The 13,743-nt window shown below is 36.2% G+C and overlaps 5 protein-coding genes across 5 annotated transcripts; 2 read left to right on the top strand and 3 right to left on the bottom strand.

The window, feature by feature from the left end:
- Nucleotides 1-1,166: 1,166 nt before the first annotated feature.
- Nucleotides 1,167-3,888, bottom strand: LOC129248335 (PI-PLC X domain-containing protein 2). The gene is made up of 3 exons (XM_054887838.1): nucleotides 3,655-3,888; nucleotides 2,942-3,593; nucleotides 1,167-2,889 (listed from the first exon to the last, which is right to left on the bottom strand). Exons 1-3 carry the CDS (start codon nucleotides 3,728-3,730, stop codon nucleotides 2,673-2,675), a joined length of 945 nt encoding a protein of 314 aa, XP_054743813.1. The 5' UTR covers nucleotides 3,731-3,888; the 3' UTR covers nucleotides 1,167-2,672.
- Nucleotides 3,889-5,284: 1,396 nt separating this feature from the next.
- LOC129249070 (protein nessun dorma) lies at nucleotides 5,285-7,355 on the top strand. Its single transcript, XM_054888693.1, has 4 exons — nucleotides 5,285-5,521; nucleotides 5,585-6,381; nucleotides 6,441-7,060; nucleotides 7,120-7,355. Exons 1-4 carry the CDS (start codon nucleotides 5,377-5,379, stop codon nucleotides 7,274-7,276), a joined length of 1,719 nt encoding a protein of 572 aa, XP_054744668.1. The 5' UTR covers nucleotides 5,285-5,376; the 3' UTR covers nucleotides 7,277-7,355.
- Nucleotides 7,356-10,473: 3,118 nt separating this feature from the next.
- LOC129249218 (transcription initiation factor TFIID subunit 13) lies at nucleotides 10,474-11,221 on the top strand. Its single transcript, XM_054888905.1, has 3 exons — nucleotides 10,474-10,654; nucleotides 10,713-11,052; nucleotides 11,120-11,221. The coding sequence occupies exons 1-3, from the start codon at nucleotides 10,610-10,612 to the stop codon at nucleotides 11,140-11,142; spliced, it is 408 nt and encodes a 135-aa protein (XP_054744880.1). The 5' UTR covers nucleotides 10,474-10,609; the 3' UTR covers nucleotides 11,143-11,221.
- LOC129249216 (pyridine nucleotide-disulfide oxidoreductase domain-containing protein 1) lies at nucleotides 11,151-12,696 on the bottom strand. Its single transcript, XM_054888902.1, has one exon. It carries the CDS (start codon nucleotides 12,694-12,696, stop codon nucleotides 11,230-11,232), a length of 1,467 nt encoding a protein of 488 aa, XP_054744877.1. The 3' UTR covers nucleotides 11,151-11,229.
- Nucleotides 12,697-12,766: 70 nt separating this feature from the next.
- LOC129249217 (28S ribosomal protein S18b, mitochondrial) lies at nucleotides 12,767-13,547 on the bottom strand. Its single transcript, XM_054888903.1, has 2 exons — nucleotides 13,164-13,547; nucleotides 12,767-13,097 (listed from the first exon to the last, which is right to left on the bottom strand). Exons 1-2 carry the CDS (start codon nucleotides 13,457-13,459, stop codon nucleotides 12,767-12,769), a joined length of 627 nt encoding a protein of 208 aa, XP_054744878.1. The 5' UTR covers nucleotides 13,460-13,547.
- Between the last annotated feature and the right edge of the window lie 196 nt (nucleotides 13,548-13,743).

A 13,743-nucleotide genomic window follows, 5' to 3' on the forward strand; every position in this document is an offset into this window, starting at 1 on the left:
TGTTTAGAGCTTTAGAACAATATAAATGCCTGCTAGGAAGAATGTCGAGTTTTCTAAAAAATATGCGTTATCTGTGTTACACATTCGTTTAATTGTGCGTTTTTTTGAATAGTTACGAAATGTGAGAATTTATTAACCACCAAATATATACTGGCATTAAGCCGAATAAACCATGTTTAGTGTAGGCATAGAACAAAACTTGTTGAGGCGATAGAAAGGCGTAAATAATTATGAAAAGAAAGTATTGTTTTAGTGTATAAATACAGTATGTTTAGATCTAATCAAACGATTGCCAATTTTCAAATTCTGAATAATGAAATATTATATAATATAACAACATACTAAAGTACTAAATAAACTGAGTTTTACTGCTAACAAGCAATTTTTCTGAAGCAAACCAAGTTCTCGGCAAATGTGTATTAGTGTTAATTTTACATATTAATTCCAAGTAATCGCAGTACCATACGCAATGGATAGATCATCTGCGAAAGCAGTTGCTTTGCCTCTCAATGGAAGTGAAGTAATTTAGTTTATGTGAACTAGGAATAATATTGGACCAAGAACTGAACCTCATGCTTTTTGGAAATACCAGCATCTCCACGAGAATCCGAATTACTTTAATTATGCCTGTTACACAAAAGCTTGAAATAGGATTAAAGGAGAAACTTTTTTGAGCATCAGTGTTCGTGGGCAGACAGCAAAAGAGGCAAACTGATAACTGTGACGAGTAATATGTTTTCCCAACCGAAGTAAAGTGTTAACCAAATTTGACCACTTCTACAGTATCTGAACAGATTGAATAGCTAGCTGTTGATTCATCGTCCCTGGGGACAGTTGATTTAAAACAACTATTAACTGCTTGTAATGTAACTAACTATTAAAACTGCTTGTAATGCTGAATGGCGATGCAAACTTAATTCGAAAAAACTTATCAGGCGTCGAACTTATGGCTTTATTCGTTTTTACTCAGATTTTTGCAGCGAAAACAAAGCTTCCTATTATTATTAGGTCGATTGGCATACGTTTTGCTTAATTTGCTCTTGAGTTTTATTTTATTTAAAACATCTGTAGTTATCCTTGTTTTAAGTCTTATGTTTTGTCTTCGGTGAATCAAGATATAATTAGAGGCACTAATGTGCTTTTTAAGTTTTTAAAACTAAAGCGTAAGGTACCGATATAAAGTTTCGATCCTGCATTTCAAAATATGAGCAAACAAGGCGTACGACAGTGTCAACATAAAGGAAACAAACCCAACAGAAGTGGTAGTCCAAATACAGAAGAGAAGAAAATAATACCGCGACAAGGAAAGCATCGAAATCAACGGAGGGTTGTTACAAAGAAACAGATTTAGCCCACTTTTAGTTAACAAATACACAACAAAAATTTACCAATTATCTTACAACCATACTTTTCTATTCCAATTGGATCACGATTTCTTTCTGATAACTATTACTAACTGATAAAATAACTAACGAATAGTAAGTTTAATAGGGCAAGAACACGACTACAACATAAACTAGAGGATTTTTTTAATTGCAATCAATATATAGTTGCAGGTCAACAATGGAAAAAAATGGTAATTACAAATATCTATTCGTATATATAACACGCGTTTAAATATAAATTCTATTAGATATCTGCGGCTGTTCATAAATAAATTAAACAATAGACAAACCAATAAAATATGCAGTTTTCTTAAAATTTGTTGAGTGGTTGCACCTTTGGAGTAAGACCTTCAAAAGCGCTCCAGATCGAAATAGAGTATGCCGTATTATTCGCGAAAACGCCTTAGAAAAACTAAAAAGTTTTAATAATCAATGCATGAGATAAAGCATGGTAATAATAAACACAACCCTCAACCAAATAATAATCTTAGCAAAACTACCCTTTCAATAGAGATTAGAACTTATAGCAGCTAAAGAACTACTAGAAGCATTCGTGATCCTTTGATATATTAGCTAAAAAATTACTAATTCGACAGCAAGTGCAATTTTCAACCAGCTATACAAAAGCCTTTCAACAATATAAGGTCATAAAAAAATACAAACACTTTTAACAAAGTCATGTAGTCGACAGTTATCTATGTATTAAAAAAAAAAAAAAAACAGCTAAAACTAGTCGTTAAATAACGAATTCATTATAAACCAACAATTTCAGAAAAAACATCAACTCAAGAAGAAAACATTGAAATCTTATAAACCGATGGTTCAGTAAAAGATAATTTTCCAAAACCCCAATTTAATAATGGAAGGGCGAACACCACAAAAGCATTCTATACAAACAAAAAAACTATCATCCATGACAGCGGAACTATATGCCTTAGAAAAAGCATAGTACCATTTGATCGGATGGTAGGTGTGGAGCATTGGCACTTAAAATGAAAGTTAATACTAAAAGCATTGTAATTTGATAGCCGCCAAAAATGGTGAATATATTGATGTCAATGAAAACATTGTATGGATACCAACGCAGCGAAAGAAGTAGAAAGGAAGCTAACTCAAAAATTAAAAGAAAACTAAACACTGAGCTGAAATTACGAGAACTTGAAAATAGTATCTTTAAAATGCTTGTGAAATTTAAATTTCAGATCCCTATTGTAATGAATTTCTTATATTGTATTTAGGCACGTTTTAAAACACCGTTTTGCGCCAATCAAATTGCATACCTATGGGTCAGGCGTCGCCAATTTGTAAACGATTTTCAATTTTAAAATTCAATTCTACAACCGAGTTACAAAATTGGCCGTCATTTAAATTTACAAAATCGGTAATAAAGACATTGGTCTTAGGAGGTTCATTTTCTTGAAAGGGTCCAGGCATTTGTTCTTCAATCCACGGTTGTATTTTTTTGTCTACTTTTTTTGCAGTTCTATGCAACGAGGAAAAACATCTGAAATAACTTATGTTAGTATCACCTTATTTAATCAAATAACAGTAATCACCTTAAAGCTATGTACTTTCCGGAAGGCGTCAAAATGCATTGAGATATGAAACCTTGCGTTGGTTTTCGGGAAAGTAGTGAATTTTGAAGATATGTTTCAAGTTTTTTTACGGAAGTTACATTTGGCCATGGAGTCGGCCAACTATTACTTGGCCAAAATTCATTTGGAAGTAGCACAGGGCAACGACGATAAATCAAAAATACTTGTCGGCCCAATGTGCTACATCTATTCAGCGTAAAATCGGCCAAGGTCCCATCAGATTTTGAGTACAAAAGAGAGCCAAACAATTCTAGCAAGCGGTCGTGTAGTTTTACATGATGTTTCACATTCATATCGTAAAAATGTTGGAAGTCTAATATGCAAACCTCCCCTTTATGTGAAAGCAAATACTGTTTGAGATCTTCCAGAGGATCAAACACCTCCATAGCAAAGAGTCCGTGTGCGAAAAAGAATTTCTCATTTTTTTGGCATACACGCAAATCGAAATATCGAACTCCCAATAGTAATTGTTCTGAAATACAGGAAGATTGTGTTTTTGCCCAACGTCGCACAAACCACGGAAAACAGAAATTCAGCCATATTGTGGACTTTTCGGCGTCAGGTGAAGGCTTTGCTCCAGACTTTATTCCATAAGACATTGTATTATGAGAACCTTTTTGGTATGTAATTAAAAACTGAGATTATAATACACCAATTTATATTTTCTAATCTACCGGGTATCGCAAGGTTGATAATGGCCATATTTCTCAACTGGCTTGGAAGTGATGTCATCCACTGCGCCTTATCCATTTTTGTAGTTATTATTTTGTTAGTGCAGAATGATTTATGTCGCTTATATTAAATCCGAACATAAAAATCCTACATAGCAGCATAGCTTTAGCAATTGGGCCACCAATTTCAACTGAATTACAAAGATAGGCGAATAAAACTGTAATAACGCAAACAAGTTGTAAATAGTGATGTGCGATACTACTCATAGAATTTTACTCTCGATACTTTTATTTCTGAGCATTCAATATTCGATCCCAATGTTGCGATTAATAATATCGCCATGTATGATAGTTATAATACGCTCACATATAAATAGATGATCTACTTTTTCGTGCTTAAATCCCAATCCGTAATTAAAAAGCGAGATTTCCCATACAAAATTTCTCTCCTTAAATCTGAGATTATAAAATAATCCAAGATAATAACCATACTTTTTCACATACAACTCTGTCTTTTCTGTGTAATAGATCATTATTTTTACGCGTGTAAAGAAAAACGTCAAAGTAAGCTAAATAAAATGAATGCTGGCAAATAATAAAATAAAATAAAATAAAATGCTTTTTAGGTATTTTTAACTATGCACTCATATAACAGAAAAAAAGCGTGTGCCCATAAACGTGTATCCTCTTATCACTTCCTGCGTATTGCTGCCATAATTTTTTTAAGCCTCAGTAAACGTAGATTACAGATTTCCCCCAACTGTTTATTATTAGCAGCTAGATGCGCAATTAAATAAACTATTCCTTCTCCTTGTCTTTTCTTCATATCGTTAATAATAATTAAACAAACCAAAAATACCGAAATATTCCACCAAAATATTTTATATGAACAAAAACCTTTCACAACAGTATTGACAGCTGATTGTCAACATTGCAATTAATCTGCTATATGTCACGGGTAGATTAATTTTGTGGATTTATTGGTAATTAATGCATATGTGAACGTACTTTTGGTGTGTGAACGTACTACTCTCAAAAGCGTCTAATATATTTACTAGTATTATAAAAGAATTTTTGTTACTGCTATAGTTATTTTTATTGTCAGCATGTAAGAAAGCACCTCTTTTCACTCGTGCCTACTGCCTCTTATGCTTTTATCAAGATGGCATGAACTAACTAATGGGCACCTTACCACTTGGTCTCTATTCTACAAGGTTGGTTCACATTCAGAGTGTTCAATAAATTTTAGACAAAGAGCGTTGAATACAACGGAAGCTCTACATAATAGACAGATACGGTGAACAAAATTCAGGAGGTGTGTCCAACATTATACCACTAACCGGCTTTTACCGATTTTGAAAGGATCAGCTGATTTTCTGACGAAAAAAGAGTTACTGAAGCAGTTTATTTGTAACAGAGCTCAACAGCTACTACTCCTGTTAGTTCATTGCAGTCTGGACAACGAATGCATGGAAGAACGATTGTATTCAACTAACGTCACTTAGCACATTTTGTTTTCATTTCATTCGCTCTTCCCTCTGATAAATCTGTGAGTGAGTGCTAAGCTTAATGGAAGTACAAAAGTTAAACGTCTATGTTATCGTCGATTACATTTCTCATATGTATCGATGATTTGAAGTTGAAATTCTTAGGTTCGGCAAAACTGTCGGTGTATTTGAATTTGGTATTGCGCTTATCATTATTTTGATATTTAAGATTTTGACAATGGAAGTTTATGAATTTGATAAATGTTTACTTCACCGTTTGGAAGAATCTATGAATGTTTTATCGTGGAAAGATAAAGGTTTTCCCGCGTCCCAAGTTCGTTCCGAATGGTCGTATTACATTGAACTCCAAATCGAGCCAGCAGGTTAATATGTACATGTCAATTGCTTAACACGCTTCTAATAGTTATCCACAATTTAACATTTAGGTTGGCAAGCACTTTGGAAGATGCCTCGGGTGATATGCGAGGAGTCATATATTCGTTATCCAACTGTAGTATTTGGTTACGTCGAGCAAGTACTTTTCAAAGATTTAAAAGCCATATTCATAATACAAGCAGTTCAGGATGAAGAAATTCACTTGCCGGAAAGGCACGAAGTTTTCCTACAGGATCTCTGGCCGACGAAGGAACAGGAAAATTCCGAGTTGAACATAGAACGAACGGCTGATTGTGTTGATCGTTTACGTTTCTTTTATACACATGTTTGGATGCCTTGGGACAACGATAATGATGACGATCTGAATTGGGTAGAAAAGCATTTAGAGTCTCGCATTCGGTTTTGCTATGATTTGCGTAAACGAACTTTGAAAAAACCATTGGTTACTCATGTGCGTAATTTGCTTGCCGAATCTAAATATTTACAGCAACGCCGGGAGTACCTAGAATTAGGATTGTCCGATGAAGATGAAGAGAACCTCGAAGAAACCATAGGCAAAACGGAGGTGACGGATCTTATGAGATTTCATTTACGTTTAGCTATGATTCGCAACGAAATAGAGTTACTAGAGAACCCTGAAACACGTCGAATATATGAAGAAATATTATTCCCAGAAGAAAAATATTTGAAAGACCTGGAAAATTCTGGTGCAATAACGGAGAAGAAGGGCGATAAAGTATTTTTTGTAATGACACCGTATACATTGGATGAACAAATAGGTCTAATGCAGATTGCTAAGAAAAGCATTCCAAAAAGTGCCTTGGTACAAAATGTTCCTACACTACAGGTACAGTATATTTCTACTATACCATTTCAAGTGAAATGTAAATAACACATAATTTTTAGGATGTTTTAAGCAGATATGTTTATGACTGCATATATCTTGCTCCGGGTCGCCATACGTTGAAATTTCTGGAAAATATGAATGAGAGCGGTAAAATTTCCGGACTTCAAGTTGCTAAGCAAAAGCTTACTAGTTCTTTGGATTATTTTTCAAAAGAAAATGTTATAATATCTTCATTAGACGATGAAAGCACCCTCTTTGTTTTCGATGGTTCCTTTACCCTTGAGAATATTGTCTTAGATTGCTGTAATGTGCGTTCTGGGATTTTGGTCAAAAGCGGTACTGTGTGCCTCCGTAATTGTGTTCTAATAGGGGATGGAAAGACCAGTACGCAACAGGGTATTATATGCAATTCAGGGTCTTCCGTAATTCTGGAAGAATGTATCATTGAACGATTTGCAACCGGAATAACTGTATTGGATCAAGCTGTGCTGCATTTAAATAATACAAGTGTCATAAATTGTCAAATTGGAACCGATTTGAGCATTAATTCAAATTCACATTTCAATCATTCAAAAATAACGAATTCTCAAAAATATGGGATATATGTGGCGACAGATTTTAAGGAGCAAAACATCAAAACCTCACATAAAATATTATCTAGTTTAAAGGAATGGCAAAAGTAAGTGTACATATTATTAGTTCTCTGTAATTGGTTTGTAATTACTTTTTTTCTTATAGCTATTTTAACACAATTCCACCTTTTATTGGAGAATGTGAATTTAAAGGTTGCAAAGACAATATATTTGCGCTAAATATAGGAAATTCGCTTGTTTCAATGAATGCTTTAAACTATTTAGGACATAACGATAATTTATTTGAAAGTCCCAATGAATGAATCTGAAGGAACAATAATAACAGTAAACTAAGTTCAGCTGTAAAATTAAGTTTTAATTTAAAATGTTAAGTAACCTAGAATAAATACAAATACATAAATATAAATATATTTAAGTTTACAGTTGATTAATTTGGAAGCAATGTTTGTAAATAGGAGCAATGCTTATAAAACGGTAACTAGATGCGAAACTCTTTTAACCGGAGAGCTGGCCCAGTTGGCATGGGAGCACCGAAAAAAGTAGCATCCAAGGGATTATCGTAAGGATGTTAGTACATCGTATCAAAAGGTCAGCCTGTAGGGTCATGGAGAGACAAAGGAAGAGGATCTGACCGAACGACTGTCAGACTCCAGAGCGTAAGCTTAATTTTTCAACTAAGAATTCCAATTATTTGATTTAAAATAAATTAAATAAAAACGAAATAATTTAAAATAGTTCACACTTTGTTAAATACATTTTACATATGCATAACTCTATCGTAGACTATGTGCTGGTTCAAGTACATATTTTATACCTTTCTTTAAAAGCTCAGATAAGTGAATTGAGTTTGAGTTTTGTATCTATTTAGTAATTAATGTGACTAGTTTCGTTGTTTCTTTACAGGAGATAGGCGCTCAAAATTATTGAAATCATTGCGTAAGCACGCGTTGACGAAAAGTTGTAGTCTTCGGATGAGCAGGGATGTACGCGACCAGTATTCGCAGAATTGAAGATTCGTAGCTTAGTTTTGACTGATATGGAATTTGAAGCCCGTATGTTGTACAACTGTGAAAATGCTGCACGTGCTTTGTTAATATGGTGAGCGATGCCTTCAATTGTTTGTTTGTTTGTTAGCAGTAATAGTACCCCCGCTAGTGTCGGGCATATCACCGGTCATCTTCGTCTAGCTCATCTAAAGGTAGGCCCAGGAAACATGCTGTTTCGACGGGTTGGGTCCAGAGGGAGAAGGGTGTTAGATGAGTCGGTTTTAGGGGGCATGTGAAGAGGTGATCAGTGTCGTGCGGGGTGCCTTCACATACCGGACATATGTTTGGTATGTCGGGGTCGATTCTGGATAAGTAGGAGTTTAACCTGCTACAATATCCAGAACGTAATTGTGCCAGTGTTACGTGGGTCTCACGAGGAAGCTGGAGCTCTTCATCTGCCAAAGGTGGTGGTTGGACTCCGATTACGGCATTCACAGGACGGGAGCTTAAGAAGGTGGTGACGGTCTCCCTGTGAATGTCGTTTTTTTACTGTCTTAACACTGTCAGGTCCAGTAGATTTCGGTCAGTTTTGTCCTGGATTTCGTCAGCGTAGTTTAAGAGATGTCTCCTGACGTGCCTAGGAGGCGGCTCAGGCACAAGCAGGTATCTGCAGGGGTGAAACCTGCGATAGCATCCCAGCAGGAACTGCTTTCTGAGCAGTTTGTTATGTTCCATTACTGGAAGCATTTGTGCCTCGTTGTGAAGGTGTTGAACCGGGGACATCATGAGGCAACCGGTCGCTGTTCGAATGGCAGTATTTCGGCATATCTGTAGCTTTATCCACCGCGTTTTATTAGTTCCAGGCGACCAGACAGGCGCTGCATAGTTCAACCAATTACCTTAAATGTCGATAGCAACAGTACTTCCTCTTTGCCCCAAGTGCTGCCGGCAAGCGATTTGAGGACCTTGTTGCGATTTTGGACTTTAGTGGCGATCGCGGTTGTGTGCGTTGAGAAGGAGAGCAAACTGTCGAAGGTTACACCTAAAATTTTGGGGTTGTTTACCGTGGGGTTGGGGTTGTATCGTCGACTTTTACCTTAAGGAACAGCTTGATCTCCTTTGTCCAGGTGGTAAAGAGGGTCGCCGTGGATTTAGTGGGGGAAAGTAGGAGATTTCTCGCAGTGAAAAAGCGAGAAAGGTCGGTGAGGTAGTTGTTCACTTTGGAACACAGGCCATCGATGTCTTCAGTCGTCCAGCCTGCTGGTGTGATTTTACTTCCGAGGTTGCAAAATTCCGTCTTACCATTGATCTCTTCTCCATATACAGTATCGATTTGCGAACAATATGAAATGAATTCAGTTTTGCGAACGATTATTTTAGGGCCAATTTGCTTGCGGCGACGCTGAGCTGGTTCAAATATGTTTGCAGATCTGAACTTTTGACGGACGAAAGCGCTATGTCATCTGCATACGCTAATTATTCTAAATGTTCATGGAAATTCCCGGATACGCCGCGTTTGCCTGTCAGCGCTTAATTCAGCACATCGTCGAGGACTATGAGAAATAGCTATGGTGACAAGAGGCAAATTTATTTCACATCGCATTTCGGTCGGATCGCATCCGAGAGTTGTTTGTTGTGTAAAATTCAATATTCAAAACCTCCAGAAAGATAATGCTGATGACTTTTTGTAGAATTCCTCTAGTACGCAATGAAATCCAAATAGAGTTTCGATCAATGCTGTCAAATGCAGTACTTAAATCGAATAAGCAAGCGTGATTATCCGACTGTCATTCAATAATTTGTTTAAATATTATGCGAGTGACGATATGATCCGAGCAGGTCCTGTTTGTGCGAAATCCGGGCTGCTGTTTACGTATTTGGAGTTTAAGATATACTTGTATTCTATTAAGCAGGATTTTGGACAAAGTTTTGGATGGGATGTTGATAAGTGTGATGCCCCTATAATTTTTACACACGGATATGTCGCCTTTTTTGGGACTTTCACCGAAATGCCGGCCACTCATTCGCCAGGCAGTTTCTCGGAACGCCAAAGCGCATTGAAGAGAGGGAACTAATATATGAATATTATGTTTGGTTGATACAAGTTAGTGAGCAATATAGGCAAAGACAAAACTTACATTTCGAGATTAATTCAAAAGTATTGTTACGAATTTTCTAACGTTAGAAATAAATAAATCAATCACCTTAATTCCTCTGAGTCCGAGCACTGAATTGTCAATTGAAAGTCACAAAGTAATGGCAACACAACTTGCTTAATTTATTTTCAACACTTAACTGCTTAGCTTTACAGGTACACGTTCACCTTAAGACTGAATCACTTTATTACTTCTCGTTTATTCACTTACAAGTTCAACTTACAATTGAAAACCCTATCCTGTCTGTGCGATGTAATTATCTGTCGTCTTCGTCTAACATTGTTGTGTTAGGAAATATTATTTTGTTGTTGAAAAAATGTATATATTGTCAATGTGTAAATTTTTTCGGAAAACCACTGAAGTGCAGCCCCCATCTAATCGCTTTCAATTCGTTACATCGATCTTTTTTTTATCGATATATAATGCTCGTTAATAGCTCTTTAAAGTGTTGATAGGTGTTTTTAATTACCAAGTTTGTGATATCACTACATCAATGACAACAAACGCAAATATAGACGAAAATTTTGAAAACCCAGACGTAAATTAAAATCTATTTTTATTTCTTATTGTGTAATTTTTAACATAATGGCTTTTAGTTCGACGAAGATGAATTGGGCGAGGAGCAGTTTGTCTCCACTACGGCTGGAAGGAAAAGACTGTTCAGCAAAGAACTGCGATGCATGATGTATGGTTTTGGAGATGATAAGAACCCATATACCGAAAGTGTGGACTTGTTGGAGGACGTGGTAATTGAATTCATAACCGAAATGACGCATAGGGCAATGGAAATCGGGCGTACTGGTCGTGTACAAGTAGAAGATATTATATTCTTAGTTCGAAAGGACCAAAGAAAATATGCGCGAGTCAAAGATTTGTTAACCATGAATGAAGAATTGAAAAAGGCGAGAAAGGCATTTGATGAAATTAAATATGTGGGTGAGTACTAAGAAACAGTAAAAATTAATTCGGTCACAGATCAGTAATTCATTTCATTTTCTTCTAGGTAATGAGGCGAAAATCAAATGACAAAAATCTAAATAACAACATTTGTGTGATGTATTTGCAATGTATATTTTTTAGAACAATTAAAATATTCTAGTAACAATGACGTGTTTAATCAAAATAGTCTTCGATGTCAATATCTGGATTAAGAATGTCATCTCCATATGGTGTGAGGTCTATGCCGTTCAAAATTAAATTCTCGCAGGTCTCAGCAAGTTCTGTATTTCCAATCAATATTGCTCCTCGTAGGCGGCCATTTTGTAGTATAAATTTTATATACTCTTTTTGAGGCGTGCAACGGAGTAATATTTCATAATCAGTTCCTAAGCCTTGGCCATTATATCGACCAAGTAGTACAACTGAATAACCAAAAAGCTGTGTTACATGCCCAAAAAGTTCAAAACAGAAATCTTGATAAATTACTTCATTTCTTAATTTCGCGCTCATACTACGCCCAGCCATACAACCCATTTGACGCGCTTGTGTCCATAGCCTCATTTGTAACCAGTGCTCTCCATGCTCCCAGATACAAGTGCAAACATCACCAGCTGCATAAATCCCTTCTACATTAGTTTCCATCATATCATTTACGGCGATTCCCCCATCAGAAGCCAAAGTTAGAGGCACTGAACAGCAATAATTATGATGTGGTTCAACCCCAGTCGCCGAAACAAGAAAATCACATTTAATTTGTTCACCATTGGAGAGCTTCACAACTAATAGGTTATTTTCTTCTATTATTTGTTCAACATGGGTTTTGTAATACATGATCGGAGAGTCTAGCTCAGCAACTGCACTTCCTTTAAGTGTAAAATTTCTATGCCAATCTGGCCCTAGAGCAGCCCCATGCTTTATTACATCTTTACTTTGATCTTCTGATAGTATTTCGGCGTATCTTAACCGTTTAACAATTGAGGTGGCCTCCGGTTTTTCAACTGAAGCAATCTTTTCCTTCGATTTATTATGATGCATCGATACTTGGAAGAAATGTGCAGCACCAGCATCTACAAATGTTGATGCTATATGACCGTCTTTGATGACCCAATGTACTTCAACACCATGCAGTTCGTAAGCAAGTTCGCTGGCAATGCCACCGTTGCCCAACAATACCACACTTTTCGCATTTTTCAAACGCCGCTGTAATGTCAGAACTGAATCAGTGTCGCGTATTCCAATAACACGAGAAGTGTTATTGGAAATTAGGTGAGGTACAGCTCCTGTACAAAGACAAATTGACTTGTAAAATATGCTGCGCCCGTGTTGGGTTATAGCGCGATGTTCTGAGGCTTCTATTCGCAGGAGCTGGTCAACAATGGTTACGATTGCTGGGGCAAGCTGTTTGGTGTCTTCCAAAGACTGTTCTTTTACATCAAATTTATAAACATACCGTGCGACAGGTTCTAAATTCGCTATAGTTTTTATAAGGCTGGATTCCGTTAATAAAATTATACTCTCTTCTGGATGATAAATGGCAAGGGTTTCTGCGCATGATACACCGGCAATGCCACCGCCTACGACTAGGAATGATACCGAATGTTCCTCGAGCTGTGAATTTTTGTCATTGCTATAAGAGTCCATTACTTTGTTGCTTATACGTAAGTTTTATAGTGATTTTTTTTTAGTTATTACAAAAGCCACTCGAATATGATTATTGCGTTTTATCTGCGGCGTTGCCGTAATATTCGTCAAGATCGAACTTTCGAAAAGGGACGTCAAAAGTTATGAGCCCGTAATCCCAAGCCCGTTCTATAGCCACTAAAAGCTCAAAATGTTTTTTTTGACAGAGACCTGTTTTAGAATAACTTAGAACTTTACCAGTATGAGGCGATATAAACTGGCGTAGTAAGTCAATATTACGATGATCTAAGACTAAGTATTCGTCACGACAAATAGGACATGGATTTCCTGTAGAAATTACACCTTTGCGTATGCAAGTTTTACGTGTTTTGCGAGGAGGTAATGCCCCTTTATGGTTACGTCTACAAGCAAAAAGAATGTGGGATAAACAAAATACCAACAATTAATATATATTAATTAATACTAACCTATATTGCTCCCACACGAACTGGTCACCATATGTTTCCTTGTAAGCAGAACTTTGAAGATATCGGATTGATGTTTCTACTGGTATAACCTGCGTTCGATCTTTTTTCTGGTCCTTCACTGCATCATCTGTAAGATTTACTGATTCAGAATCATCTTTAATTTGTTCTTCTTTGACTTGGCATCTTAAAACGGCATTGGAATGAAAATATGTAATTTTGTGAGGACGAACTACGCGATCAGCAATAGCAAATGTACTAGTCAGATTTCTAGATATTCCTCTCAGAATTGTAAACATTTTACTATGCAATAATGAAAAATTACTACCGTTCGTTTCTAACCAAATATTAAATAAGAATTTAGAGTAGTGTCAATCAGTGTTACCGTACAAAAATTTCTAAATGTCGAAAAAAGGTGTCACTCCAATTCTTTAAAACACGTATACAGTGATGTCGAACTAATTAGGAACTACGGTTTTTACCTACTTTGTGGGGCACATGGAAAAATTTGTTATAAAAAGTCGAGGGCTGCCAAACAATTAGTACCAAACAACGGAGTCAATGAGCCGAAAAATTGTTAGCA

Source organism: Anastrepha obliqua, chromosome 5, assembly GCF_027943255.1.
Source record: "Anastrepha obliqua isolate idAnaObli1 chromosome 5, idAnaObli1_1.0, whole genome shotgun sequence".
Lineage (NCBI taxonomy): Eukaryota > Metazoa > Arthropoda > Insecta > Diptera > Tephritidae > Anastrepha > Anastrepha obliqua.

Bases quoted from the DNA above. Each gene is read 5' to 3' on its own strand.
- LOC129249216 (XM_054888902.1), bottom strand. From the start codon at position 12,696: ATGGACTCTTATAGCAATGACAAAAATTCACAGCTCGAGGAACATTCG.
- LOC129249070 (XM_054888693.1), top strand. From the start codon at position 5,377: ATGGAAGTTTATGAATTTGATAAATGTTTACTTCACCGTTTGGAAGAA. The intron at 5,522-5,584 runs GTTAATATGTAC...TTTAACATTTAG, and splicing joins ACTCCAAATCGAGCCAGCAG to GTTGGCAAGCACTTTGGAAG. The intron at 6,382-6,440 runs GTACAGTATATT...CATAATTTTTAG, and splicing joins AAAATGTTCCTACACTACAG to GATGTTTTAAGCAGATATGT.
- LOC129249217 (XM_054888903.1), bottom strand. From the start codon at position 13,459: ATGTTTACAATTCTGAGAGGAATATCTAGAAATCTGACTAGTACATTT. The intron at 13,098-13,163 runs GTTAGTATTAAT...TTTTGCTTGTAG, and splicing joins TTCGTGTGGGAGCAATATAG to ACGTAACCATAAAGGGGCAT.
- LOC129248335 (XM_054887838.1), bottom strand. From the start codon at position 3,730: ATGGATAAGGCGCAGTGGATGACATCACTTCCAAGCCAGTTGAGAAAT. The intron at 3,594-3,654 runs GTAGATTAGAAA...CATACCAAAAAG, and splicing joins TATCAACCTTGCGATACCCG to GTTCTCATAATACAATGTCT. The intron at 2,890-2,941 runs GTGATTACTGTT...AAGTTATTTCAG, and splicing joins GGAAAGTACATAGCTTTAAG to ATGTTTTTCCTCGTTGCATA.
- LOC129249218 (XM_054888905.1), top strand. From the start codon at position 10,610: ATGACAACAAACGCAAATATAGACGAAAATTTTGAAAACCCAGAC. The intron at 10,655-10,712 runs GTAAATTAAAAT...AATGGCTTTTAG, and splicing joins AAAATTTTGAAAACCCAGAC to TTCGACGAAGATGAATTGGG. The intron at 11,053-11,119 runs GTGAGTACTAAG...ATTTTCTTCTAG, and splicing joins TGATGAAATTAAATATGTGG to GTAATGAGGCGAAAATCAAA.